General features: G+C 47.5%; 3 protein-coding genes across 3 annotated transcripts; all 3 read right to left on the bottom strand.

Annotated features, from left to right (window-relative positions):
• Nucleotides 1-367: 367 nt before the first annotated feature.
• On the bottom strand, nucleotides 368-2,548 carry PAOX (polyamine oxidase). Its single transcript, XM_042818324.1, has 6 exons — nucleotides 2,398-2,548; nucleotides 1,839-2,328; nucleotides 1,557-1,756; nucleotides 1,196-1,451; nucleotides 947-1,059; nucleotides 368-843 (listed from the first exon to the last, which is right to left on the bottom strand). The coding sequence occupies exons 1-6, from the start codon at nucleotides 2,546-2,548 to the stop codon at nucleotides 395-397; spliced, it is 1,659 nt and encodes a 552-aa protein (XP_042674258.1). The 3' UTR covers nucleotides 368-394.
• Nucleotides 2,549-2,926: 378 nt separating this feature from the next.
• LOC122160409 (lysosomal acid lipase/cholesteryl ester hydrolase-like) lies at nucleotides 2,927-8,844 on the bottom strand. The gene is made up of 9 exons (XM_042818894.1): nucleotides 8,740-8,844; nucleotides 7,394-7,511; nucleotides 6,467-6,662; nucleotides 5,469-5,578; nucleotides 4,630-4,775; nucleotides 4,329-4,475; nucleotides 3,727-3,798; nucleotides 3,354-3,419; nucleotides 2,927-3,220 (listed from the first exon to the last, which is right to left on the bottom strand). The coding sequence occupies exons 1-9, from the start codon at nucleotides 8,842-8,844 to the stop codon at nucleotides 2,927-2,929; spliced, it is 1,254 nt and encodes a 417-aa protein (XP_042674828.1).
• A 6,728-nt stretch (nucleotides 8,845-15,572) lies between these two features.
• On the bottom strand, nucleotides 15,573-20,730 carry LOC122159960 (lipase member M-like). The gene is made up of 9 exons (XM_042818088.1): nucleotides 20,647-20,730; nucleotides 19,936-20,101; nucleotides 18,798-18,996; nucleotides 18,185-18,294; nucleotides 17,648-17,784; nucleotides 17,305-17,448; nucleotides 16,620-16,691; nucleotides 16,151-16,216; nucleotides 15,573-15,806 (listed from the first exon to the last, which is right to left on the bottom strand). The coding sequence occupies exons 1-9, from the start codon at nucleotides 20,728-20,730 to the stop codon at nucleotides 15,573-15,575; spliced, it is 1,212 nt and encodes a 403-aa protein (XP_042674022.1).
• Between the last annotated feature and the right edge of the window lie 4,217 nt (nucleotides 20,731-24,947).

The raw sequence follows: 24,947 nt of genomic DNA, 5'->3' as shown, positions 1-24,947 counted from the left end.
CCGCGGCTCCGCAGCCTCCTTCGCAGCCTACTTCGCAGCCGCCTGCCGCCCCGCAGCCCCCCCCGGACGCCGCCCCGCAGCCAGGCCCCGCGACGGCCCCGCTGGACGACACGCGCTTCATGATCGCCGGCACCAACTGGTACTGACGGTCCGCGGAGGACGAGCGGCCGGCGGGCAATAAACCAGGCGGAACTCTGTGGGGAAGGAACCTTTATTACGATCGGCCCGCGGCCCGCGGGAGCTGGTTGAGGCGTTCGGCCTCCCGCCAACCGGACAGCAGCGCGCCGTGCGTGGTGGAATAGAAGGAGCGGTGCGTGGCCTCCCCCGCGAACAACACCTGCAGCGGCTACGGGGCGGGGGTCAGGGCCAGGGGCAGCATCAGGCCCACCCGCAGCTACACGTGCCCACAGCTTGCCTGAGGCCGTCCCTGACGCCGGCCCATTGAGTGGGTGCCTGAGGCCTTGGGGAAATGCCCCATGCCTGGAGGGCGCTGGGATGCGTTCTGCGGGCCACACCTCCCCAGTTTAAGAGATGAGGTTCCCCACCCTGTCCCACCATTCCACACCAAAGGACCCAAGTGACCCCGCACAGAGCTCTGTGCACCTCGGGCACATGCTACTGCACACCCCATTGCACACTGGAGCTGTCCCAAGTCCCACGCTATTATTACCCTCCGTGCCCTTACCCTTGGGTCAGATGCATCCTCGGGCAGTGGCTGTGCCAGTATGTCTATGTCTTCTCCAGAGCTTCCAACAGCCACGTAGCTGTAGGAGCCACGTGTGTAGGGAGTGCTGTGCCAGCAGGAGCGCAGCACGCTGCAGGGTGTGGGCAGGTGCGGGTTGCCTGTGGGCCATGGGGCACATCTCAGGCAGGGCCGGACAGAGCCCTCAGCCTGCTGGGCCTCTTCCTGCATATGGAGGTGTTGGGGAGGTGGAGGATCAGGTACCTGTCAGTGTGCGGAGGACCTGGGTCATGGTGCTGAGAACCTCAGCGTCGCTCAGTGTCTCCATGTACTCTGACTCCTTGCCGGCGATGAAGCCACAGAGGACGTGCCCAACCCTGGTGGGGAGAAGGAGCACCCGATGGGAGGTGGGGACTGAGTTGCACAGCCTGAAGCCCTACCTGCTCCAGACCGCATCGCCCTGAAAGACCCCCAAACCAGCACTGCGTAGGGCCATAGTGCCAGGCCACCTACTGCTCTGGTGGCTGCAGGACCACAAAACCAACAAGCTTCTTGAACCAGTTGGCCTTCATGTCAGTACTGGGCTCAGCAAGAGGTGATTCGTCCTCCCACACTACTTCCAGCAGCTGCTGCTCGGGCTCCCAGAAGGGCTGCTCAAATTCCAGGAAGATCTTGTTGTTGGTGCCAAAGCCTAGGCGGCGAATAGCCTCTGCCTTCCTCTGAGGCAGGGGAGGCTGGAAAAAGTCCTGATGCCGTTCCTTGAGGAAACCTACAGAGAGAAGGTGGGGTGGCTTCCTTCCACTGCAACCAGGCCACTTGCCCCAGGGGCTCAGTGGAGTGATGCAGTGGTTGGGCAGGGCCCCTCAAGCCTCACCCAGTGGGACAGTGACAATAACATGGTCAGTGAGAAAAGAGTCACCATCCTCGCACTCCACCCGGACAGGGAAGTCCCTGTCTGTGTCCCCCTCCTCATGGAAGGACCCCTGCCACTGGATAGTCCTCACTGGTTTGTTGAGCAGGACAGTGCCCTCTGGCAGGGTCTCCAGCATGCGCTCAGGCAGGCTGCTGTAGCCACTGTAGGAGAGGATAGGACCAGAGACACCTTCCTTCACTGCTACGTACCCCGGCACAGGGTGTTCCCGGTGCTCCTGCTCACCCTGGGAAGGTGCAATCCAGGCCAGGCAGCGAGGTGTACTCCCCAAAGGACCCCAAGGCCACCATGTCCATGCTGTGGGTGCCACTGATGCAGCACTCCAGCTTGAGGCAGGCACTGAGGATGGCCAGCCGCAGCTGCTTGTCATCCTTGTCCTCATCCCAGGCGGAGGCCAGCCGGGTGATCTCTGCCCGCAGGTACTGCCCCACGCTGTTGGCTGGTAGCTCCCACACGCCCGCGAGGGCCTGGGCCGAGCCCAGCAGCTCGCTGAAGAGGCTGCGGGTGCTGCTCACCAGCTCGGGGCTCAGCACCTTCCCTGAGCTACCGTAGGTGATGACAGGCAGCAGCGGGTGTCCCTTGGCCTCCACCCGCTGGTTCTCCTCCTCGGTGGCCCCGGGGCCCAGCAGGCCGTAGCCGGAAGCCAGGCGGAAGACGGGGTTCCCTTCCGAGGGCCCGTGGATCCAGTGAGCGCCCAGCTCTGCCAGCCCTGAGGCTGTGGGAGGAAGGCGGCGTCATCCCGGGGCCGCTGCCACCCCCGCGCCCCGCGCCCTCCGCTCCCTACCGAAGGGGAGGCTGCAGACGCGGCCACCAACGTGGCCTCCCGCCTCCAGCAGCCGCACGCCTCCCGCGCCCTGCAGCCGCTGCGCCGCCCCCAGCGCCGCCATCCCCGCGCCCACCACCAGCACCCGCCGCCCGCCGCCGCCGCGCTCCATGGCGTCCGCCCGCCTCCGGGGCCGCCCCGGATCTCGTGGGGCCGCGCTGCTGTTGAACCTTCACCCCAGGGCTGAGCTGCTGTTTAACCCTCGCCTTAGCACTGAGCTCTGACAATGCACAAAAAATCCCCTTCAAGTTCTTATTTGGGGTTGGGTGGAGGGTGGTGATGGGGGGGAGCACCGTGTTTTTGCACGTTTTTCAGCAGGGTGGGAACTTGCAGAGCACCACTGCACAGTGGAGAAGCCATGACCCGGCCCTGGTGAAGACAGGTTCTCCGTGCCCCACTCGAGCCCTTGGCCATGAGCAGGGCCAGAGCCCCTCCCAGCACCCCTTGATGCAGCCTAGAAAAATTTGGCTCAGCCATCCCCAGTGTACCGCTATTGGGGTCTGATCACATCCCGCTGCTTCCTTGGGGCACTGCTGAGCTGGGTCTTGCCCTGCTGGGACCCTTTCACCATAGCCACGATGCAGCTGTAGAGGCGTCCAGGGCTGTCCAGGCCCCAGATGAAGTTCCAGTGGTTCCAGTCGGTGATGTGCATGTAGGAGATGAGGCGGGTGATGCGTGGCAGCAGCAGGAGGACATCCCTCTGGTCAGCTACCCAATCCTCACCCCCTGACCACACTGCTGTGGGCACAGGCATCTTCTCCAACTGGTAGTAGGGAGGCTTCTCCTGGAGGGACGTGAGAATCATCTGGGAAACCCTACGGGCTCACCTAGCCCCACAGAACACAGGACAGGCTTGGTGTGAGCCTGGCTGCAGGTTTGGATGCAGATGTCCTGGACACCAGCACCGCAACCCCTACCTGGTGGTACACAGCTTGGTTTTTGCTGCCGTAGTCGAAAGCTTTAAACTCTCCAGATGTCTTCACCTGGGGGGAAAGGATAACCATGCAGCGCGACATGGCAGGACCACCATATGCGTTCCATACCTCAAAGACTCTCAAGGGCTGGCTCCCAGCAGAGCAGCCCAGTGCACACATCTCAGTGCAGTGAAAAAGAGCAAATAATGGGAAACAGAGCAGCTCTGCCTGTATCCTAAGCCCCTTCTGCAGGCTCTGTTTTATCCCTTTCCTCCCTCACAAGTTGCTAGCATCAACACGTGCTGGTCTCTCACACCTGGAGACACCAGGTTCAGAGACCAGCCAAGGGGTGAGGCCATCCATTCAGGGGACATACCTGGGTCCAGTGTATTATGTTTTTGACAGATGTGCTATCAGGATAGTGGGCTGTGTATACATCTAGCCGGGTCTGCAGGGAAACACACTCAAGATATCATTGCTTGCAGGTGAGTAGGAACAGGCACAATGTTTGCCAGATTGTGTTTTCCAAGAGCCTCTACTGTGTTGTGCTGCCTAGAGAGTTAGGTCAGGTTCACAAACATAATTTCAAATTAAAAATCAATTGTTCTTATACAACTCTGGAAGAAGAAACAAACTGTTAGCAACATTTAGCCTCAGTGTTCCCCATGCCCTACCAAACCTCACTTCCTCCAGGGCTAGTAGATGACAACTGGTAGGTCAGCAGTTTTAAGCTTTCCACCACCAAGAGCAGCCCTCCTCCCTGAAACCAGAAGTCTCCAATCCCCGGGAAAGGACACCAACTGTCCCTATGAGGGAAACTCCCTGCAAGGTGCTCTCCCAGAGCCCATGTTCAGCAAGTCCTCAAAGACACCCCGCCCAGCCCAGTGACCATGCACAAATCCTTGGTGGCCACTCGTGGGCCTCCAGACCTTGCTGAGTGCCTTGCTCTGAGTCTGCTGGACTGATGGACAGACGCACCATGTTGAAGTTCTTCTCATTGAAGCCACCCAGCAGGAAAAATAGGTTGGCACAGGGCTTATGCAGGAGCAGGTGCCTGCACAGGTTAGGAAGAAATCTCCACAGCTTCCTTATCCTCAGTGAGGTATCTGTCTTGCCCAATAGGATCTGGGGAAACAAATGGTGAAGGTAGCTTCTTACATTTCCCTTCCCTAGGCTATTACATCTGTGGAAATCAGCTGCTTTCTGCTGCTTCAGATGGCCTGGAAACAACGTCTGTTTTCTAGCATTCAGAGGATTAGAGTAGGGGTGAATCTCATACCTGAAGCATTTCGGGTTTTCCGTTAAGAAGGAATGACATTTTCAAGACAGGACTTCTGGCGTGCTTCATCGTTACTACAGGAGCCAGGGCAAAAAAAGTTTTGATTTTCTGAGCCAGTTCTGGCATGGATGAAAATGCTATGAATGCTGAGAAAACAGAAAAACAATCTGAGACTTGTTGGATTTTGTTCATGTGCTTAGCCCAAGGGTTTGCATGAACCTGCTGCCTATGTCTGTTAATCTGACATTAGTCTGAATTAGGAATCTGGAATTTGTGCCTCTGAACTTTCTGTTCAGTGTTAGTGCTAGCCAGAAAGAGACAACATTTTTATTCCTGTGGTTGACGAAACACTTTAATGACTAACACTAATGGGGCATTCTGCCTTTCACAAGGAGAAAAGAACGGTAGTATCACCTCCCAATGGCTACTTTCATTGTCCCTTAGGTCACCTCGTACCCATGATGGCCTAGCTGGTGGAAAAAAATCACTGTGATTGGGGTGCACAAACCTTGAACTCCATGCAAAATGCACTTGTGTTTGGTGTAGAACCCAGCTTTCCAGGCTGGAATTTGCTTTTCAGGGCCTGACTGTGGTCACCTAGCACTTTCTTACTGCTGTAGGAACATGCTGGTCCTCCCATTTCTCCTTTAGGGAGAGCACTGCTGTTGTGTTGCAAGGGACCTTTGAGATGTCTTAACATGCCTGTTTGGTCGCTCACACATGTAGGACCTCCCTGCATTTTCTGCATACAGATGGCAAAGTGAATGTTTTCGAGGTGGTCCAGGCAACATCTTCCCTGTTTTAGAGAGAAAGGTGATGCCCAACCCCTTCTAACACACCGATAGTGGCACCCTGAGAGTAGCCCACATAGTACAGCTGCTTCTGGCCAGTTTTCTGCAGGACAAAGTTGATCATTGCTGGCAGGTCATATATGGCCATTTTGTGGAAGCTGCAATACAGGACCAGAGCATGAGTTACAAGGGTATGTACAGAAGAGCTTGACATCTGCAGATAGTTTCCCAACAGGAAGTTTCCATGACCAAGGAGAGCCGTAAGGTAGGTGATGCTACACACAGTCCAAAGGCATCTCTCCTGCCATGGCCTCATCCTCCATTGAGAAGACTTAGTCCTTCCATAACCATTGCTAGCCTGGTCATCAATACAATACAGTATTTCAGTTGCAATGCATAACTGCAGATCAAGATCTGGTTCTGCAGATCAGGATGCCAGAGACAGGGAGTCCTGTTCCATATGCCTTTTAGCGTGATGTAGTGTAAGTGCAGATGCACTTCCTTAGCTATTCTACTGCAAGCATATTTATAAGTCTGGAGACAAGTGCTGGGCAGGCAGTAGCAGCTTAAAATGTCTTACTTACTTCAGACTGATTCTGAGCAGAAGGAAAACTCACTTCCCAGACTATTTCAGAGGAATCATAGAACCACTGAAATCGTTAAAGTTGGAAAATACCTCCAAGATCATCTTGGCCCCTTCACTAACCCACCCTCCTTGTCTTTGGGGACTACATCTAGAAGAGGGGGAGAGACTGCCACTTGCAGGCACCTTGCTGGGAGGACTGGTCTGGGACATCCACAGGCAGTCCTGGATTCTGCAGGGTGGAGACACATGGCATCTGCAGTGAGATACTGGCACCATGTCACTAGGCAGGTCTGCACAGGTGCTTCCAGCCTCCCTGCCTTCAGGCTCCTCTGGCAGGTCTGGGGGTGGCCATTCACAGGACTAGATGCTCTGACTTGCCTGTGTGGAGGCATCAGCCTCCGCCTAGAGGTGGGTGACACACAGGAGAGTTTGCCAGCTTTTGTAATCCACCCCAGCCTACCTGAAATCCCAGAATTCAGTCTCGTCGGGGGAAAGATGCTGGTGTCTTTGGGAACAGCGCGTTCCCCGACTGTTTCCCAGCCACACATCATAGCCAGAGTCTGCTAGTCTGCCAAGGCTGTTGTTAGCCAGATTTTCAACCCAATTGCTGCTATCACCAAGTAGCCCATGCTGAAAAAACACAACAGGTCTGGGGCCTAGATATGAAATAAACATCATGTTTTATTGAACCAGAATTCCTCTGCTATTACCAAATTCAGACTACTGTGGCCTCCTTTTAGCACTGTCAGAGCACATGCAATATTCTTTTGTATTGCCTGGAGGGAGGGTATCAAAACAGGGACATTAAGAAATCTTGGCTGTAGTTGAGTTGCGATTGTCACAGGCTGAAGAGCTGCTGACGTCTCTACCAAATCTTTCAGGCCCCATGTGCTCATCTCTATGAGCTCAGCACTGCAGACATGGACTGACTGTGACAACCACACACTCTCAGACCTCTAGGTTTGTCACTGGGGTAGTACAGACCTCAAAGACACAAATTTTCAGGGGAAAAATTAAATGAGGAGCTTTCTTAAGATATGTCTGCATCCTTTGAGCCTTTAAACTGAGTTGCTGCTTGATAACAAAAGAGGTTCCTGTGCTGTGTGCATGCTTTCCTGTGCTTGTTGCTAAGGACTTGACTGCAAATTGGAGAAGGGCCATGGATTTGGTATTTTTTGCATTAGTGATAAATACTGTCCCAGTAAGGTTCATCCCTTCACCTGGATCTTAGGTAACTGCTTGTTAGAATCATAGAACCAATGAATCACACAATATTCTTGAGCTGGAAGGGACCCAACTTGTGGCTCCATAGAGGGCCACCCAAAAATCAAGCAGCGTCTGAGATGTTACACCTGTTTGCTGGCTTCCTTGCCAAATAGAGCCATACCTATGTTCCTAGGATATTCTCTCCCATGAGGAATTCTGTTCAGTTTGACATAGTAACCATTGCGAGTCAGGATTTCATACTCCTCGCTGGGGTACATTCTGTGGCAGATCACTTGGCTCTGGGAAAAGAAAAGACAAGGTGCAAGCATGGCATAGCTGGGACAATTGGTTGACACAGAGCACATCCCTCATCATCTGGGATGCCCCTGCTGAGCCAGTATGAGAGATGTCTCCAGACTGAGTCACCATCCTCACTGTCTTCACTCTCTCTAGCCAAAAGGACTCAGAAACTTGTTGTTGGGAAAAAATCTTTTACCTGAGATGTGCTTTCAGAAACTCACCCCACTTAAATGCTTCTACTGCAGGAAAACATCAAGCAGTGAGGCTACATGTGATGAGATGTTCTGTGTGCTGGTGCTGTGGGCCTGTCTGAAGAGGAGGAGATGTGGCCTGGGGCTGGGATACAGCAGGCCTGAGCATAGCATGTGCATGTGGATTCCTCTGGAAGCGAGGGCTGAAAACAGAAGAGTTTTCTGACTCTGGCACTAGCAGCAAAACATGCTGTGCTGAGCTTCGAGCCGGCTTGCAGGGCAGAAGAGCTCACAGGCCTACCCAGCCTGCAGGGATGGCTGAAAAGGCCTCCTGTGGTTTGTCACAGGGCTCACAGGGCTTCATCGTTATCTACACTGAAAATTCAACAGACTGGGATGTTTCAGTCTGGTGAAATCAGTGCGCCTGCTCCTGGGTTGCCATGCCACTTTTTCACGTGGTTGCTGGAGGCGTTTAATTTCAGCCATTTCATGGCTCAGCTCTTGGATCCATCTCAGTCTGCTGCCTGTGGAGCTGTGCTGCTGGGTCTGCTAGGACCAGGCTCTGTGTGGAGACCTGTGTGAAACCCTCAGCGTGGTGTGCTCATGGGTCTGTGCCCAGTGAAGTACTGCTGGCACTGAGTTTTGAGCTCAATAGTGGGATTTTAAATCATGGTGGGGCTCCTGCCTTGTCAAGGGGCACAAGCGAATGCCACATATTTGAGCAAGGAGAGAGGAACCTGCAGAACTTTCTACCTCCAAGGAAGAAGTCTGATTCAATCCAAAGTGAGGCTGCTGCTGTCTCTAACTAACCTGCTTCTACTAATTGCACTTAATTTGCAGGGAGGATGAGGACTCATTTAGGGTTTGTTAATGATGGCATGGAGACGGCGTAATGCCGTGTGTCACCACAAAAACAGTACACATGGCTACTGCAGCCCTGTCCACACACCCTGCATTCCTCCGTGGCCCCCTCTCACCCAGTTAAATATCTACAAACGTTCAGATAGAAAGGAGATCCAATATTCTCCTGACTTACAACATTCATGAATGTCTCTGGATTTACACTCTTTGGATTCATCATGACATCATCTGAGTTTGCAGTTGCTTGTGTCAAAAACAGGACTGCAACCAACAACCGCATCTTGTGCCTGTGTAAAATACCATTGCCATTTGTTAACAACATTATTATGAATGTCTGGTCCTACTTGGCTCTGCTGGCTGAGCTCCTTTAGTGTCTGAGGACCACAAATGACAGGCTGCGGTGGGAAAGCAGAGGGTATTCCCAGCTCCAGCTCCCACCAGAGTCCATGCAGGATTCTCTGTGCTCCTCCACGCAGACTGGGTCAAGCAGCAGCAAGACCCATCTTTGAAATTTTAATGGTAAAAAGATTATATAACTGAAGAACTAACATGATGGAAATTGCTGTCAGGACAGATGCCACATAAAGGGAATTCATTTTAAGTAAGAGCTTGCACTATGAAGAGGTGTCTGTACTTCCGCTGTTTCCTTATCACTTATCTTTTGCACCCAGAATCCACTATTGACCCAAAGTCTCATGAACCAAAGCTTCTAGAGATTTCTAGGAAGAATATTTATTAAATAAGCACAGTTTGAAATAAGCAGAAATATTCTGACTACCTGAGAGACTCCTGCGCTGAGCAAAGATGTATTTATAATACACAGTTAATATTACATAAGATTTCTAATGCTTTGCCAAGCTCTTAGAATTCAGAGCTTAACTTCTACCTAATAGTGTGAGCCACAGATCTTCTCACCATCCATCTGGGAACATTCTTTCATTCTTCTCCCAGTGGGTCTCACACTTTGAGACATACCTGCCCTCTTAAATATTCCGGATGTTCATAGTTGCTGCCTCTATGGTAATGACAAGAAGCAAGCAACTGAGAAGAAAGCTTTTTCACCCTGAGAATAGCTCCTACATGAATCTGAATTACAGAGGAAAATACATTACCAGGCAGCGCCCACTGTTGTATGATCAGGCTGTGGTGGGAGTGATGGTGTCTCTACCATGCCAGCAATAAAAAGAGTCTGCTGTGTCAGAGTCCTTTTACATCAGCACTGTGCTGGGCTACATCATGTGTCCTCCAATTAAGGGATGCACTGGTCATATATTTGATAACTTCCTCTACTTGGTCTTATGATCATACCTTTCAAGCTTGCAATGAATTACATCTTCAAAAGCAGCCGGGCTTATGTGGCAAGGAATTTCAGCTATGGAGTTTCATCTTCAGCTCATGATATTTGCTGAAGAAAAAAAAAAGCCAAAATGTTTCATTTGGAAAGGATAATTTCCTATCTCCTAGGTACTCTTGAGAATGCTAGAAGAGCTCCTGATGCAAGCAGAGGACTCAAGACAACTGGAGCACATGGCAGTTATGTTGAGCTGTTTAGCAGCTTTGCAAGACCACAGCAGCATGCTGACCTCTTGATAGGCAGTCCAGGGTCTGGGCACGCTTTGCTGGCTGCCTGGGTGGGAAACACAGGTTGGCAGTTCCAGGTGGCCTCCACAAAACTCCTTAGGCCCAAGGGATATTGTATTTGCAACAGCCAACTCGCAAAACCTCTGCAGCGTTTTCTGGAAGAGCACCAACCTCAGCATCTTGTATATGGACTGCAAAACAGAGGAGAGTTTATGCAATGCCTGTTTGACTGAAGTGCTATGCATTGCACAGAACAATGGTGCTCTTTCTCCACCTTTAGCCCGTGATGTTGTAACCTATGCCTTTCTGTATCTGCTTGGTAGCTGTCTGAAAGACCTGCTGGCTAGCATATGCTCTGCTTGTGTACATTTTCTGGACAAGGATTAAGTTGGCTTCTGATCTTGCCTTCTGCCTCCATTAGATAGTAGCTATCCGGGGGAGTTACCAGATACTGATAGTAAATATTGCTAGAGATACAATATGAAATTTTGCACTGGTACTTATTGTATCTGTGGTAGGAAGAAGAGAAGTTGCCAACCAGGAGCAGCCTTTTACTGAGAATGAAGACCTTAGTAGTTTCTGAGATTGGCAGATCAGAGCTGGACGTTTTGACATATAGATGCAAGTGCAGAAAAGAATAGCACTGTTGTGATTCTGTTGTGCGTGTCCATTTGGCAGAACTGTGAGTCATCAGTGGTGTTAACCTACTATGTCAGGGCTTCTTGATGCATGGTAGGGTGTATAAGCAAATATTAAGTAGACTATCATGGACATCTTAAAATTAAACTGTATAATCATGCTCATGGGATGTTCGTACAGTACTGTTGTAGGAACTAATGAAAGAAAAGGCAAGACTGCTTAGAAACAGAATGACATTTTATTTGATTTCCTAAGCAAGTAAAGAATCAATCACTATATTCATATCACATACTCATTCTCATCAGGGCCAAGATATATGTGCCCAAGTGCTCTGGCCAAGGTCACCTGCATCTGACATGGAAGGCAAGGTTTGCCAGCTGTTGGGTCCTCAGTGTGCCTTCTGGGTTCCTCTTAAGTCCCAAGGTCAGCTTGTTCTTGGACAGACATCTGAAATCATTTAGGAGTTGAAAGATACTGTAGTGTGGTAATTTGCCTCTGAATCTTATTTACTTCTTATCTTTATATTAGACAACATTGCTGACGAGCATCTTTCATTTTCTTGTTTGGGATTGTAACTTGTCCTCCTCGTGGGATAAAAGGAACAGCCCATGAGATGTGCTGCATCCCCTCTGCTGCTGTCTGTTGTCAGGCGTATGTCTTCTACCAACAAGTCATCTTTTCTGTGGCACATGAGAGCACAAGCAACATGTTTCTCAGCTCTCACCAGCTTGATTGTTGTTAATCACATCCTTGGAAATCAGTGCATGCCATTCCTCTAACTCTTGCTCTCGTGCTTCTGATGTTTTCACACACATGCAAGCTGCCAGGTGGTATGCTCAGTGTGTTTGTCGTACCTTCTCAGTGTTGACGCTTGCCAAGCACAAGGGTAAGCAAACACAAGTAGGGAGATACTTGACTAGCTGACATCTGGTCCTGGCATCCTGAGCTCAGAAAAACAACATAATTCTGCTTTTTTAGCAATAAGGGAACATCAACTGTTGTGTAATCCTGGCCAGATAAACATAATTTCCTGTCAGTATCCTTGAAGAACCTTGGTCAAGCAAAAAAAAAAAACTGGTGAGGAAAATCGCATTTATCTGGTGCTACCTCTCGTTTAAAGTCCCTCCATGTGACTGCGTTGTCTCCATTATCTCTGATTACACAGTTTATAGGGGCATTACCCATGCTAGAGTTGCATAGTCAGGCTAGATGTAATAGAGAATTATTTTCACAACACCTTGCCAGAATTATTCATGCAATCATTTCACTGTCGTGAAACTGAATCAACAAATGCACACGTTTTGTAAAGCTTATTGCAAAATAATTGTGATATGGTTACCCAGGATTTCTCTCAGTTATTTTCTTCCCCTCATTCTGTGTTCTGGTGACCCCAGAAGAACCCTGAACATCTTACGCTCCTCTGGTCATTCCTAATTGTACAGTTGGCTTTAAAGCAAATTTAAAGCTAAAGTAGATTGGTCTGTTCATGAGCAGACCTGAGCACTTCAGAAAACTTAATAATTAGTAATATTACTAAAATATTATTTTTTCAAATTTGTTCTTGGACCTTTTTTGTTGATGGAAAAAGACTAACTTAGGATCAAGGCAATTCAGGAAGCAGTAAAGTCTCACAGTTACAGTCTGAGACAGATTGCAGCAGTCAGGAGTGGAGACCTGCTCAGGCTGGTGAAGAGCATTGGAGGTGGTTAAATCTGACTGTGATTTTGGCTAACCATAACTTGTCATGGGCACATACAGTTCCCATCTGCTTAAAGTACCAACACACAAAACCACAAGTCTTGGGGACCAACTGCCCAGTCCGTCTTCAAGCACTTATCTAACAGTCTTGGAAATAACATAGGAAATAACACAGAAATTGCTCATGGTTCCTACATTAAGAAAGATACGTGTCCCCAAGAGAATGAATTAAATCTTCTCAGAAGATTCACATTAAGCCTGAATCTTCTCAGAAATGCCAGTGACTGCAGATGATGTTTTTCAGGCTTGCTGTTAAGGATCAAAACAACATGAAAAGGCAGTGCACCATCTGACGTGACTTGATGAAACCTTGACTGGATTGACTGGATGACTGGATTAATCCCAGTAAAATTTAGTTTCTAAATAACACCACAGAGCAGTCAGTTGCTTAAATTAGATATCAAAACAATCCTAGGATTACTTACAAAAGTGCATCTCCATTTCAAGCCTGTGGCTCTGTAATCCTTAAGCTGGAATGGCTTCATGAAACACCTTCTGTGTGGACACAGCTGAGCACATGAGCCTGCTGCTTTTTTCACATTGATTGTGATGATGATAGAAAATTACAGGCCATAAAATATGGTGCAATTACTGTATTTTGAGTGGGATGTAACACAGTTTTAAGCCTGTCCTGCCTCTCATGCCAAACATGAACAGATCAAAAATTGTTCTGTCTGAAAACATCTGGAAGAAGGTTAAGTCAGTGGCTACGTAACCAATATCCTTCACATGTGCAGGTGTATGGCTGAGGTTTGATCACACATGGAGGATAAACAATCTCAAGACATTCACATGGGGAGCAAGGTGCCTGAATGTCCTTGTTCTTGTGAGAGAAAACTTCAGCCCCAAAACAATAGGCTTGAGATGAGCAAGGACTCAGTCCCTGCAAGACCAGCACAGCTCTCCAGAGAACCCTTCTATTGACTGAGGCAATTTGAGATGACAGAACATCATAATATTCATGTTGCAAGCACCTTGCTAATTCGCTGTTTTCTTTTCTTTCAAAATGCACCGGCTTAGCAATTGCTGAACCTTTAACAAACAAGTACCAGTTCCATCTGGAACTTTCAGACCCTGGTTTGGAAAGAATTTCACCAGAACACTCCACCATGGGAATGGACTGAAACAGTGCAATAAGAACTTTGTTTTGGATGAATACAGAATTGAAAGAAACATTGAAGAACGAACAGAATGAAAAAGAGCCGAAACACTGCAATTCTTAGGAACTTTCAGACTTAAAAATTTAGTAATGTTAAATTAAAATATAGAAGTTGCTATTCAAAAGTCTGGGTGTTAATGTGCAAGGACAGGAAACTCTTCATGTGTTTGCATGCTCATTCATTGCATGAACACAATGCATTACTGGAGGAATGCTGCTTTAAGGCAAAGCCCTGCACTAAATAACTAATTACACAGAAAGGGGTATCATTACAAAAATAAAAAGGGAGGTAGCTAATCACTTTAGTTCCCTCCAGTACCTAAAGGGGCCTACAGGAAACCTTGAGAGGGGATCTATCAGGGAGTGTAATGATGGGATAAGGGGTAACAGCTTTGAACTAAGAATGTGGAGATTTAGGTTAGATATGAGGAAGAAAAACTTTACTCAGAGGACGGTGAGGCTCTGGAACAGGCTGCCCAGAAAAGTTGTGGATGCTCCATCCCTGGAGGGTCTCAAGGCCAGCCTAGATGTGGTCCTGGGCAACCTGGTCAGGTGGGAGATATCCCTGCCTGTGGCAGGATTTGTAGCTAGGTATTCAGTAGTGTCCTTCAAGCCAAACCATTCAATGGTTCTATTAATCTATAGATCATATGTAACCTATAGCTTGATTCCTACACCCCAAGAACACCTCAGCCAGTCCTGTTTGTTCTGCGGTCAGTTCTAGCTCTAAGGATAGAAAGTGAAGATCTTCACACTTCTGATGATTTCCTTATACTCTAACAGACTCTGCTGCAGCTTGCCAAAAGCAATGTGCATCAGCAGCCCCATTCCACCCCTTCTAGATACTTGGGTGAAGGCATGCTGCTTGAACCCACAGTTTGTCTTCGGAGAGTGGCCATGTCATGCTCCTTAGCCTTTCTAAACCTCCAGACTGCCTCCTGCAACCTGCCTCGTCCCTCACCCTCATACAGCTATGCTGAAATCTCCATGTTGCTCCAGAGGTTTAAGGGAGTACAATCACACAGAGCCCAGAGGACCCTATCTTACTTTATTACTAATTTTCATACGTGTATTTGGAAAAAGGGCCTTATCCTTTGCCCTGCTTGCTCCTAGACATATTTTAAGAGCAAATTACGCAAACTGGCAAATTCACAGTTCCTCCCCTAATCAGTATCTTACTACAAAGTGTAATCCAGAAGCTGAAAACAGAGTTAGACTCATTATAGGCTTCCACTAGACTCTTCTCTCTTACACACAAGGAAGACAAAAGCATTTCCTGAAACTCAGCAAAACTGAATTTTCCACCTGAGTTTGTACCTTGGGAATAGTACTTAAAAGGATGCAAAGTGGTCTTTCTTGGTAAATCTTGAAAACCCTGTTACACATTATCAAGTTTAGGCTTACCTACATCAGCATCTACCAGCTCTTGTAATCATCACCGGCCAGATAGCTTCTAGGTACAGTGATCCCAACTGGTGAAACATCAGCATCCAGTACAGAGCAGAGCTACTGCGCTGCTGTTTGTAGCTGGGAACACCCAGAGCCCACAGCACTGGTCAAGAGCTCCACGGAAATTGCTTCTGTCTTGAAATCCATGAGCATGAAAGGCTCGGAGCCCAAGGTCCATGCCCAACTCCTTCAAGGACCTCCACCTACTTAATTAACTTAAATCCTACACAATTCTATGATCATTGGATTGGCCAATTTTCCTCACTTGCCAGACTGATATAAACCCACAAGTGCAGCACCGCAATGAGCCCTTCCCCGTTTCCCTACCCCCCTCACCCCCCTTTTTTTTTCACATAAAGAAGGTAAAGGAGAAAATGCCCAAAGGTAAAGGAGAAATCAGAATTACTGCGACTATCCCACCTCTAGGCGTTCTTCTTCATCAGTTCAAGAATTTCTTTGTATATTTGTTCATATACTTGCATACCCCAAAGGAAATCAAAGTGGACAAATTCAGGAATGTACTTTTTGTACGCCACATTGGTTATACGAGGCAGTGTTATATTTACATCTTCAGGGGCAGAAATCCAGTCCTTGCCACCAAACCATGCAGCAAGTGGTGCTTTCATATTTTCTAGCTCATAGAAGGGCGGCGTGCTCTGGAAAATGAATAACACTGCCTAAGGTCTGGGAAGTCACAGGCAGATTGAAAATTCAAAGTACTCTTGATTGCTGCTTAGGATTTCCTTTCTTTCTCAATAAATGCATGTCAGTGGAGGTCCTAACTGTGCCTCGAACTGTCACACTTCTTACCAGAGTTTTGAGAAATCAACAGTGAATGGCATTGTTCAACCCCCTAGTGTAAGAAAGGTACAATCCCATATAATCATACAAGGTAAAGCCCATAAAATTAGGTCTCAGTCACAGCAATAATTACATTTGAATTTTTGTTTTGTTTTGTTTTGGTTTCTTAAACTGACGAATGAGAATAGATTTCTCTTACCTGGTTGTAGTGAAGCATGTTGTCACTTCCATAATCATAATATTTGAATTCCCCTGTTTGATAGAGCTAGAAGAGGAAGAGAGCTATGTTAATTTTCCATACATTACACGGGACCACAAGAGAAACAAAAGCGGGTGAGGAAGGATAACTGGTAGCTTCAAACATCAGTGAGAGGCTATTTGTGATTGCTTATTCTGTTAAGAGCATGAAAGAACAGAAGCAGAACAACACTTGTGAAACTGACATAAATCAAATTTCCATCTTGCCTCAGGGTGGACAGCATGACTTGGGGAGGAGGCTTGTCTTTTGGGACACAGAAGCCACAGAAATGCACAGTTCACCTAGCTTACATCCATTACCTAGGGAAAGTAATGAAGCATTTTATCTGAGTATTGAGAAGAGATTCTTGGCAGCTTAGAGAGAAGAATGTGAGCCCTGGTTGCTCTCATTCAACAGGAAGAAATATTACCTGGCGCCAATGTAACATGTTTTTTAGGGATGTTGAATCAGGGTAGTGGGACAGGTAGACATCTATGCGGCTCTGCAAGAAACCGTTGGAGACATTTATTCTCTGTGTAGAGGGAAATCTCATGGGGAACACATCTGACCCAGTTCTGTAGCCACACAACAAGTCTATTACACAGGCTAGCTGGGGCTCTTATTTGCACAAAGTGCTTTGTCTTATCTCTGTGAAGGCACAACTCAACCCTGTGCCGTGCAAACCCACACTGCAGGCAGCAGAATGAAGCGTGCTACAGAGCTCCCTTCAGTGAGCCTAGCAACTTTCATGGGATGTCAGGTCACATTGCAAGTCTACGTGGTTTCAAATCAAAGTAAAAATCTGACTCTTGTAATCCAGATCCTGTTGCAAAGACAGTGTGCAACACATCACAGATTTCTCCTTGTTATTTCTCAAGCACTCCCTGCTTGGGAAATTGAGGAATAACATCAACACTTTCCTTGAGAAATAATAGACCAGCTCCCACCCCAACTCTGTTCTGGTGATCTGTGGTGCGAGTGGCCAGCACCACAGTCTGCTCCATATCTAAAAGCTGATGAGAACAGGACAATGTTCTTTTCATGACTGCACATCCACACTAAGCTCTAACAACAGAAAACTGGATCACTTCAGAAGTAATCTGGAGGATACGTACCACGTTTAAGCTGTTGGTAAACCCACCAGGCAAGTACAGGACCAAGGAGCAGAAGCTTTTAAAGAGTGTGTAGCTGCACAAACGTGATGTCACTTGCCTCAGGATCTCATCCTTATCAAAGACCACTGTGCGTCCTAAGATGAGCTGTGAAGTTCAAAGGCATTGGTTGTTGTGGTTTACAATGCTTCGACAGCACTTAGAGGAAAGTTTGCAGAGCCAGGACAGCACTCATGATGGAGATGATGGAAACCAGCACCCTTGCATTGTGCAGCTGACCCTGGTCAGGAAACCTAAGAACGAGGTTTTGTCTATGGAACTAGAGGAGTGCCAAGGGAGGACCCACCTTAATCAGACCCTCAGGAAGATCAAACACTCTGACCAAGGGTGACTTCATATTTGAGCTTGTGGTGATAGGAGCCAGGGCAAAAAACATCTTAATTTTGCGATCCAGCTCAGGAATGGAAGAAAATGCAATGAAACCTGTAGGAGTGAGAAAAAATTAGACCCTGCCCTGCTACTTATGCATGAGTTTTGACTTAAGAATTAGACCCTGCCCTGCTAAATAGCATGATTTTTGACTTGAGATGCCTGTGTCCATTGTAAGAACCCCTGGAGCATGCTGATATCCTGGAACATGCAGATATGAGGGCATGTTGGTGTCCCGACTGGGACCCTTCACTGCTGGTACATTTCAGCTCCCAGCTTGACTGTTGAGTCCATCTGCATCTCCCACAGCCCCTTCTTGAGGCTCTGACAGTGGTGGGATACATCAAAAGTCATTGTCACAAACAGTTTTGGATCACCAATGCTCAAAATTTTTCCATTAATGCAAATTTTTACCCACTCACATCCAACTTAAATCCAGTGCCCTTGTAAGTACCTGTGGTCGTGCCTTGAGAGTAAGCCACGTAGTATAACTGCTCCTGTCCTGTTTTCTGCAGAATATAGTTGATTGTTGCTGGAAGATCATACATGGCCATCTCATGAAAGCTGCAGTGGAGACATAAGCAAATTACTGTTGCTGATCTTGAACACTGAGGGTGACAGGCATGTGATAACTTTTGCAAAGTGGCAATCCCACCAGCATGTTTGCTGGATCTGTGCTACTACTGCTGAGTGGCAATGTTAATTTGCTATTTGTTCCCATTAAACAGTAGTAGATTTACTCTGGAAAGTATCATCTGCTCTTATCACTTGGAGGAGCCCCAGAAGCTCTTCAGACATTTTGGAGCAGTCATTCGTTTGCAGGAAAAGGCTAAAAGAGCTGTGGGTACAATTGACAGGCTGTGTTAGGGAAAGGCTATTCGGAGATCCGGCTAGGGCTGGGGCAGACACAGACTCCGATTGGATCTTGGTGATAGAGCCACTTCTCCATCTTAGGGAAACTGCAGGACCAGGATCAGAGCCTAACAGAAAGCACTGGATCCCGTCCACCTTTCCAAAAGCACTCCCAGGAAGATCTAGTGGCATTTCTGTAGCTTCAATTAAAATACCTGTAAGATGAATATTTCTCAGTGTGAAATTCAAATTCTTTGTGCTTTCGTGACCAGCTGTTCCCCCTGCTGTTTCCTATCCAGACATCATAGCCAGCATCTGCAAGGATGAAGCCCAGGCTTCTGTTGGGCAGGTTTGTAACCCAGTTACTGCCCTCCAACACCAGGCCATGCTGCAGGAGCACTGCAGGTTTGGGAGCTGAAAGGAGAAGCAAAAGATTGTTTTCTCCAACTGCTAACATAAGTCACCATTTACACTTCAGACAATTTTTTGGCACCACCCCGATGGAGAATTGACTACGGTGCACAGCACAGTCCCATCACAAGAGACATAGGTACTGGGGGGACCAAGAGAATCTCCACCCATTTCTGCTTGCCATATGGCAGATCCCAGATCCCAACTAAGAACTTTTAGACGAAGGGTCAAAAAAGCCTGAACTGCTATAGAGTAGAAGAGTGTATAGAAAAATTTAGTTTGGAAAGGACCTCTTTGCTCCAACCCCTGGTGAAAAGGGGTAACTTTTTTTTGAACTTAAGACTGCAGGTCTTATAAGACCTGCATTTCTGCCCTGGGCAGCTGAGGACCTGAATGGACATCTGGCTGCTTTTTATACTTCCTTGTCAAGTTCATATTCCAATTCTCCCATTTTCCCAGGAGAGTGACAGCCTGCCAAGACTGGGACATTACCCTCTCCACTTTGAAACAGTGGTGCAAGTGATGCAAGTTATGGCAAGAAAACCATCAAAATGGTGAGACAGCATCAGATTGGACATTGATTTATTATGGCTAATAAATGACTCGTAATTGCTCCACCAGGAATACCTTTACCCAGTACATGGGTCCATAATCCAGCTTCCTTTGTGCCTCACATCATGGATTTGGCTGGCTTTGAAAGTTTGAGGTGAGATTTCTTTCTTAATTTTCCTTATCATTCTATTCCTCTTTGCAGTAGTTCCCACAGGACCAACAAAGTTGGCATGGTTGGCATCTGCATTTCTCACTCTCTTGAAGGCCATCTCTGCAGGGATGCTTCGCTGAGGACCCAGCCAATGGTGAAGAAGCCCTGCTCCTGGCCTCCTCCAACCAAGGAATGTTTTTGGGGCCCCAGGGCCCAGCAGACCTTCTTGTGGCACTTACGGTGGCAGAACATGCTGGATCCCGGTGTTTCTGCTTCATGGGAGGCACTCGTGCTTCCTGAGTTGTCTTTGCCATGAGGAATCCTCTGTAAGGTAAGGTAATAGCCATCTTCTGTCACCACTTCATGCTCTTCATAGGGGTACCCGTGGTAGTGAACAATTTCACCCTACAGGAAGGAAATGACAACATTGGACAGGTCCTCAGGGGGTCTCCATCCCAGAGCAGAGCCACACCAAGCCATGGATGCCCTGAGGCAAAATACTGTTGTCAGCAGGGGATTGGAATAGAGACCTCCCAGTGTCCCTTCCACCCACACTGTGTAAACACCATGACTTCAGTGAAAACCTTTGGCAGCAGCAAGTTTCTCAAACTCCCTGAACAGGTCTGATAAAGAAGGGCCCACAACTGACTTTCATTTTGCAGTCAGTGCTTGTGAAGACTCAGGCAGCAACAAGAGCAAAGTTCCAAGCCTGGACCAAACCTGTTCACCTAGCTGAGCTCCTTAAAAAGTCTGCTGTAAATCTCAGTGTACATATGCAGTGTAGACAAAAGCTTTCATAAACCTCTGTCTCAAACCCTGGTAAAGGTGTACATGCAGAGACCACAGGTCTTACTTAGGCCATGACAGTAAGTAACTTGCATGCCTGAGATTTGGGCTTTTTAGGAGAACGGATGACAGCAAGAAGAGAGCAGAGGGAAGTCAAGACTTACAACGTCCATAGACACTTCAGGGCTTGCACTGGAATTTTCAGTAATACAGATTAAGTAAGTAATGGTGATGAACAGCCACATCATGGTTCTCTGCAAAATATCATCAACATGGCAAACAGACAAGACATTGATTTCACTGACATAGAAGATAGGGATGGCATTTGACAAGTGCTATACATTTGTTAGGACATTAATACAATCCCTAGACAGATAATTTTCAAGTTGAAATTCTCCAAATTGTTCTAAAAAGTTTGCTTATCTTGAGCAACCTTGAATAATGCCAGAGTCTAAACTACATCTCATTTTAACCACAAGTTCTAAGTCAGATCCTTTCATTTAGAAAAATAACTTACATGCACATTCACATCTGATTATACATCTTTACCCACTGGAGAAAATCTGGTCTTTGAGGGGACTCCTCATTTTAACTGATGTTTTGGATAGTCAGAAGAATAGATTATTTGCTAGTTGATCCAGTCAAAAGTAAATCACCCAGTTCTAAATTTCAGGACAAGAGAGGCTTCGTTTATAACATAAACTTTTTGTTAGGTGATAGTTAGAGTTGAAGGTAGGATTTTAGAGACTAGGACACACTGGATTTGCTCTGGTTTCAAAATAGAATGTTGCAGGTTTTTTAAGTCTTGGAAAAAGAGCCTTGTCAAGCACCAGCCAAACGCACGGGTGGATTGGCATTGGCATGCCCATATGTTGAATCCATCCCACCTGCAAAATATCTTCTTGGCCACGGATAGCAGTTTGCACTGCTCTCATTTCTTGTATCAAAAAGCATAGCAAGGATGGACAGAAAGAATTTCTGGGATGCAACATCACAGGCATGCTATGCAAATTCAAGAGAAGAGCCTGGCGTGGAATGACCATCCAGGGAAAACATTCCTTTTGTAAAGTTAAACCCAAAGAACACTCCTCTCAGCAGCCCCTGGTGAACCCCAAAAGGATTAGCAAAGAGAAACCCCACTCACCAGCATGTTCTTGACCCCAAGGCATCAAAACAGGGAGCATTACCTGTTGGGTCAGCTTCAGTAGGATGGATTCCTTCTTTCCTCAGGTCCACTCTTGCCAAGCTGTTATCCCCTCTGCTCTGTGCACCCAGGAGTGCCACGGGTCACTTCTCCCCTAATCCTTTCTTCCACTAGGGTGTAATTTACCTGAGGGCTGCAATCACTCTGGAATGAGAAACCCCTCTGACATAGGCTTGTGTGGGAATATTTCTGGGGTGTTGAAGAACAGGCAAGAATTGTAACAAATTGGTTATTCCCATCTGAAGCAGCACAGCATAATCCAGTGTTGCCTGTGACGTCAGTGGAGCCAGTAGGTTGCCCTCAGACCACTCTCCACCTGCATTGGCTTGTATCTGCTGTATGGAGAGGGAAGAGACTGGGATGAAGCTGCCCTCTGCTCCCACCTGTATGTTCACACTGGCTGAAGACACTCTTTGTAGAGACAGCGTGGGCTGCGGGTGGATTTTTGGCAGCACTGCCTTCCAAGATGCCTCCGCTCCTCACCAAGCTGCCCACACACCTGCACGTTGCAGCAAACTGGCTTTCAGGGAGCAGCACACTCTGGCGCTTCATCTGACTCCATTCCCTCTCCTGTTGTTGATACTTGACAGGTCTGGCCAAGCAACTCTTGCTAAAGGGCAGGCATAAGCTCTTTGGGAAGCCTAAGTATCAAGCTCACCTCGATCCTGAGCTGTAAGTACTGCTTTTCACCACAGAGGAGCTGAGGCAGAGCCAGGAGCCCTCCCAGCCTCACCACGAATAGTGAGTCAGATCCACGACTGATTGGTCTCTGTAGGGAAAGGAGGAAAAGCAGAAAAACAGGATCAAGAATGTGAGGGTGAGAAACCACGCCTCCTGCCAACCAGCAGCTGTCAAGATGAGATACAGCTCACCTTTCTTTTGGGGAGGGGCCATCAGAGAGATTCCTGGCCTGGCTACAGGCTCTTCTGGCCGAGCTATGGGCCCTCCTGACGTAGCTATGGCCTCTCCTGGTCCCTCTCACCACGTATGGAGCTGTATTAATTCCCATACTAGTTGAGCCTGATGGAAGGAGAGCAGAGGAGCTAAACCTTGTGCTCCCAGCATTTTCCAGCCCACGGCACACAGTCTGGATGCACTCTTGCTGTGGGATGGGGACTTTCCAGAGATGATCCAGTACATCTGCCAAGGCTGCTGCACTACGAGGCAGAACATTTTCCCCAACCCCTCTGTCCCGTTCCCTGCCCATATCTCACTGCCAGCACTGCAGCCCCACAAATAAATCCTGATCCCCCTAAAACACTGATAACACAGGGCTGGAAAGCCTCCAGAATGACCCCAACAAGCCAAGAATTATTGCATGGGCTCTTAGGGCATGAACGAGCCCATAAAATCAGCTACAGAGATCTCCTGAAGCGTCAGCATCAGCTTGCTCAGAGGCTTATCTGCCATCTGCTGAAATAAGACTGCATGCTGCAGCCCGTAGTGGATAGGACATCTAGGCTGTGTTTGCATATCCAGTCATCCATAGCATTGCAGAAGGGGTTTCTATCCAGCAACTGCAGCTTCAACCTGACACACTTGCTGATATTTTTATTCTTGTCTTCTCCTTTCTCCTAAACAAACAAACACACACACACACAAAAAAAAAAAATAAGAAAAAAAAAAAAAAAAAATCTTTTTTCCTTATTTTTCCTGTTGTTTGCATTTGTTACTGGATAAATGTTATATTTTTCATACCTGTCCAAAACAACAATTAAAAATAAATCCTCTACAAAATCAAGGTAAAATAAATAACTCTAAACTTAAAAGCCAAGCTCATCTCATAGATTGCAAAATATATCTTGTTTTCCTCTTACAACAATCAATGCCTACCAAAAGGAAGAGAAAGAAGGGGCTTAGTTTGAAGGCATCCACAAATCAAACAGTTGGACTGCTTCATAATCACTGGAACATATCAGATCCCTGCAGGACTGGTGTGAATTGGTGCAAATGTCTTGCACATATAGGTTTTATCTGCCCATAGTGCACGGGGACATGGCTTCTGTCTGGCTGTGAACCAGCAAAGAGCCACTGAACTAATAGGAAAAACTCCTTTACCTCATGGACACTCAGGGCTCAGCAAAAGCTGTTTCTGGCTGTCAGCTGCCTTGCTGGTAGCCACTAGGGCATAAGGAAAGTTTGAACTGGTTTGAGTTCTGAAATCGAGTTCTCAAAGATTTTAAGATGTGTACATTCTTTGAACTTCAGTTTTCCAAAGATTTTTTTTCAAAGCTTTGAAGCTGTCGTTGCCATTTAAAAGCATGCTTTGAATGCATTTTTTTTTTTTGAAAAGATATACAACCTTTGGAAAAGAAGCTAAAGCCAGCTTCTCTCTTTTGACAAAAATCAAATCACATCAAGTTGACAGCAATGTTTGCAAAGCCTTCTGCTCCTGGAGGGGCTTTCTGTAGGGCCACCAACACCAGGAGCCAGCGTAGAGGCAGGAGACTTTGAGAAGGAAGGCCACCAAGCACCCTCTCTGCTCACAGACTTGCAAGGTCCAAGAGTGCTCAAAGGCATTTTAGTTGCTCTTTCCTAAATTGCTCAGAACTACTTGCTCTTTGGCCAGCCACTATCTGGTCACATAAACGCAGAAGTCTTGGACTGAGCATTCTGGGACAGTGATGTTCTAAGGAAAAGGAATGTTCTGGACAGCAGGGGGTGCTGTGAAAGCACTTGAGAGAGAAACTCGAAAATGGTCACCCCACATCTGTAGCCCACAACAGGGCTCAGGTGAGCTCAGCAGGTGGAGGTGGTGATGAAGGCCAGGCTACAGGGCATTCGTTCCCCAGTACCACCTGTAGTTTGGCTGTGCATCTCTCAGAAAGTGGAGGAGACACAGTACTGTGGAAGCCAGAAGTAAGTCTCTTTGTAGTTCCCTTCACATGTTCTAGTTGGTAATGAAGCTCACTGCTGCTTCTTTTAGCCTATCACTATCTAACTGTATAAAAAAATTATTTTCCCTCCTGTTTATAATTTTCCTTTAAATATTGGAAGGTTGTAATGAGGTCTCACTGGAGTCTCTCTTCTCCAAGCTGAACAAACCCAGGTCTGCCAGCCTTTATTCATGGGGGAGGTGCTCCAGCCCTCTGTCCATCTTAGTGAATTTCCTCTGGACCCTGTGCTGGGGGCCCCAGACTTGGATACAGTACTCCAGACAAGGCCTCGCAGGGGTAGAGAGGGACAATCCCCTCCCTTGCTTTGCTGGCCACACTTCTGATGGCACCCAGGATACAGTTGGCTGTGTGGGCTGCAAGCACA

Source organism: Centrocercus urophasianus, unplaced genomic scaffold (genome assembly GCF_019232065.1).
Source record: "Centrocercus urophasianus isolate 14NV4802_14NV808 unplaced genomic scaffold, USGS_Curo_1.0 seq_17, whole genome shotgun sequence".
Taxonomy (NCBI): Eukaryota; Metazoa; Chordata; class Aves; order Galliformes; family Phasianidae; genus Centrocercus; species Centrocercus urophasianus.
Note: the sequence above shows the minus strand (reverse complement) of the source record. Positions and strands in the feature narration are given on the sequence as shown.

Coding starts and splice junctions, on each gene's coding strand:
- PAOX (XM_042818324.1), bottom strand. CDS start 2,548: ATGGAGCGCGGCGGCGGCGGGCGGCGGGTGCTGGTGGTGGGCGCGGGG. Junction 2,329..2,397: donor CGTCTGCAGCCTCCCCTTCG/GTAGGGAGCGGA, acceptor TTCCTCCCACAG/CCTCAGGGCTGGCAGAGCTG. Junction 1,757..1,838: donor CTGGATTGCACCTTCCCAGG/GTGAGCAGGAGC, acceptor CCTCTCCTACAG/TGGCTACAGCAGCCTGCCTG.
- LOC122159960 (XM_042818088.1), bottom strand. CDS start 20,730: ATGATGTGGCTGTTCATCACCATTACTTACTTAATCTGTATTACTGAA. Junction 16,692..17,304: donor TTACCAACAGCTTAAACGTG/GTACGTATCCTC, acceptor GGTTTCTTGCAG/AGCCGCATAGATGTCTACCT. Junction 15,807..16,150: donor ACATGCTTCACTACAACCAG/GTAAGAGAAATC, acceptor TTCATTTTCCAG/AGCACGCCGCCCTTCTATGA.
- LOC122160409 (XM_042818894.1), bottom strand. CDS start 8,844: ATGCGGTTGTTGGTTGCAGTCCTGTTTTTGACACAAGCAACTGCAAAC. Junction 4,476..4,629: donor GAAAACCCGAAATGCTTCAG/GTATGAGATTCA, acceptor TTGTTTCCCCAG/ATCCTATTGGGCAAGACAGA. Junction 3,221..3,353: donor ACCAAGCTGTGTACCACCAG/GTAGGGGTTGCG, acceptor ACGTCCCTCCAG/GAGAAGCCTCCCTACTACCA.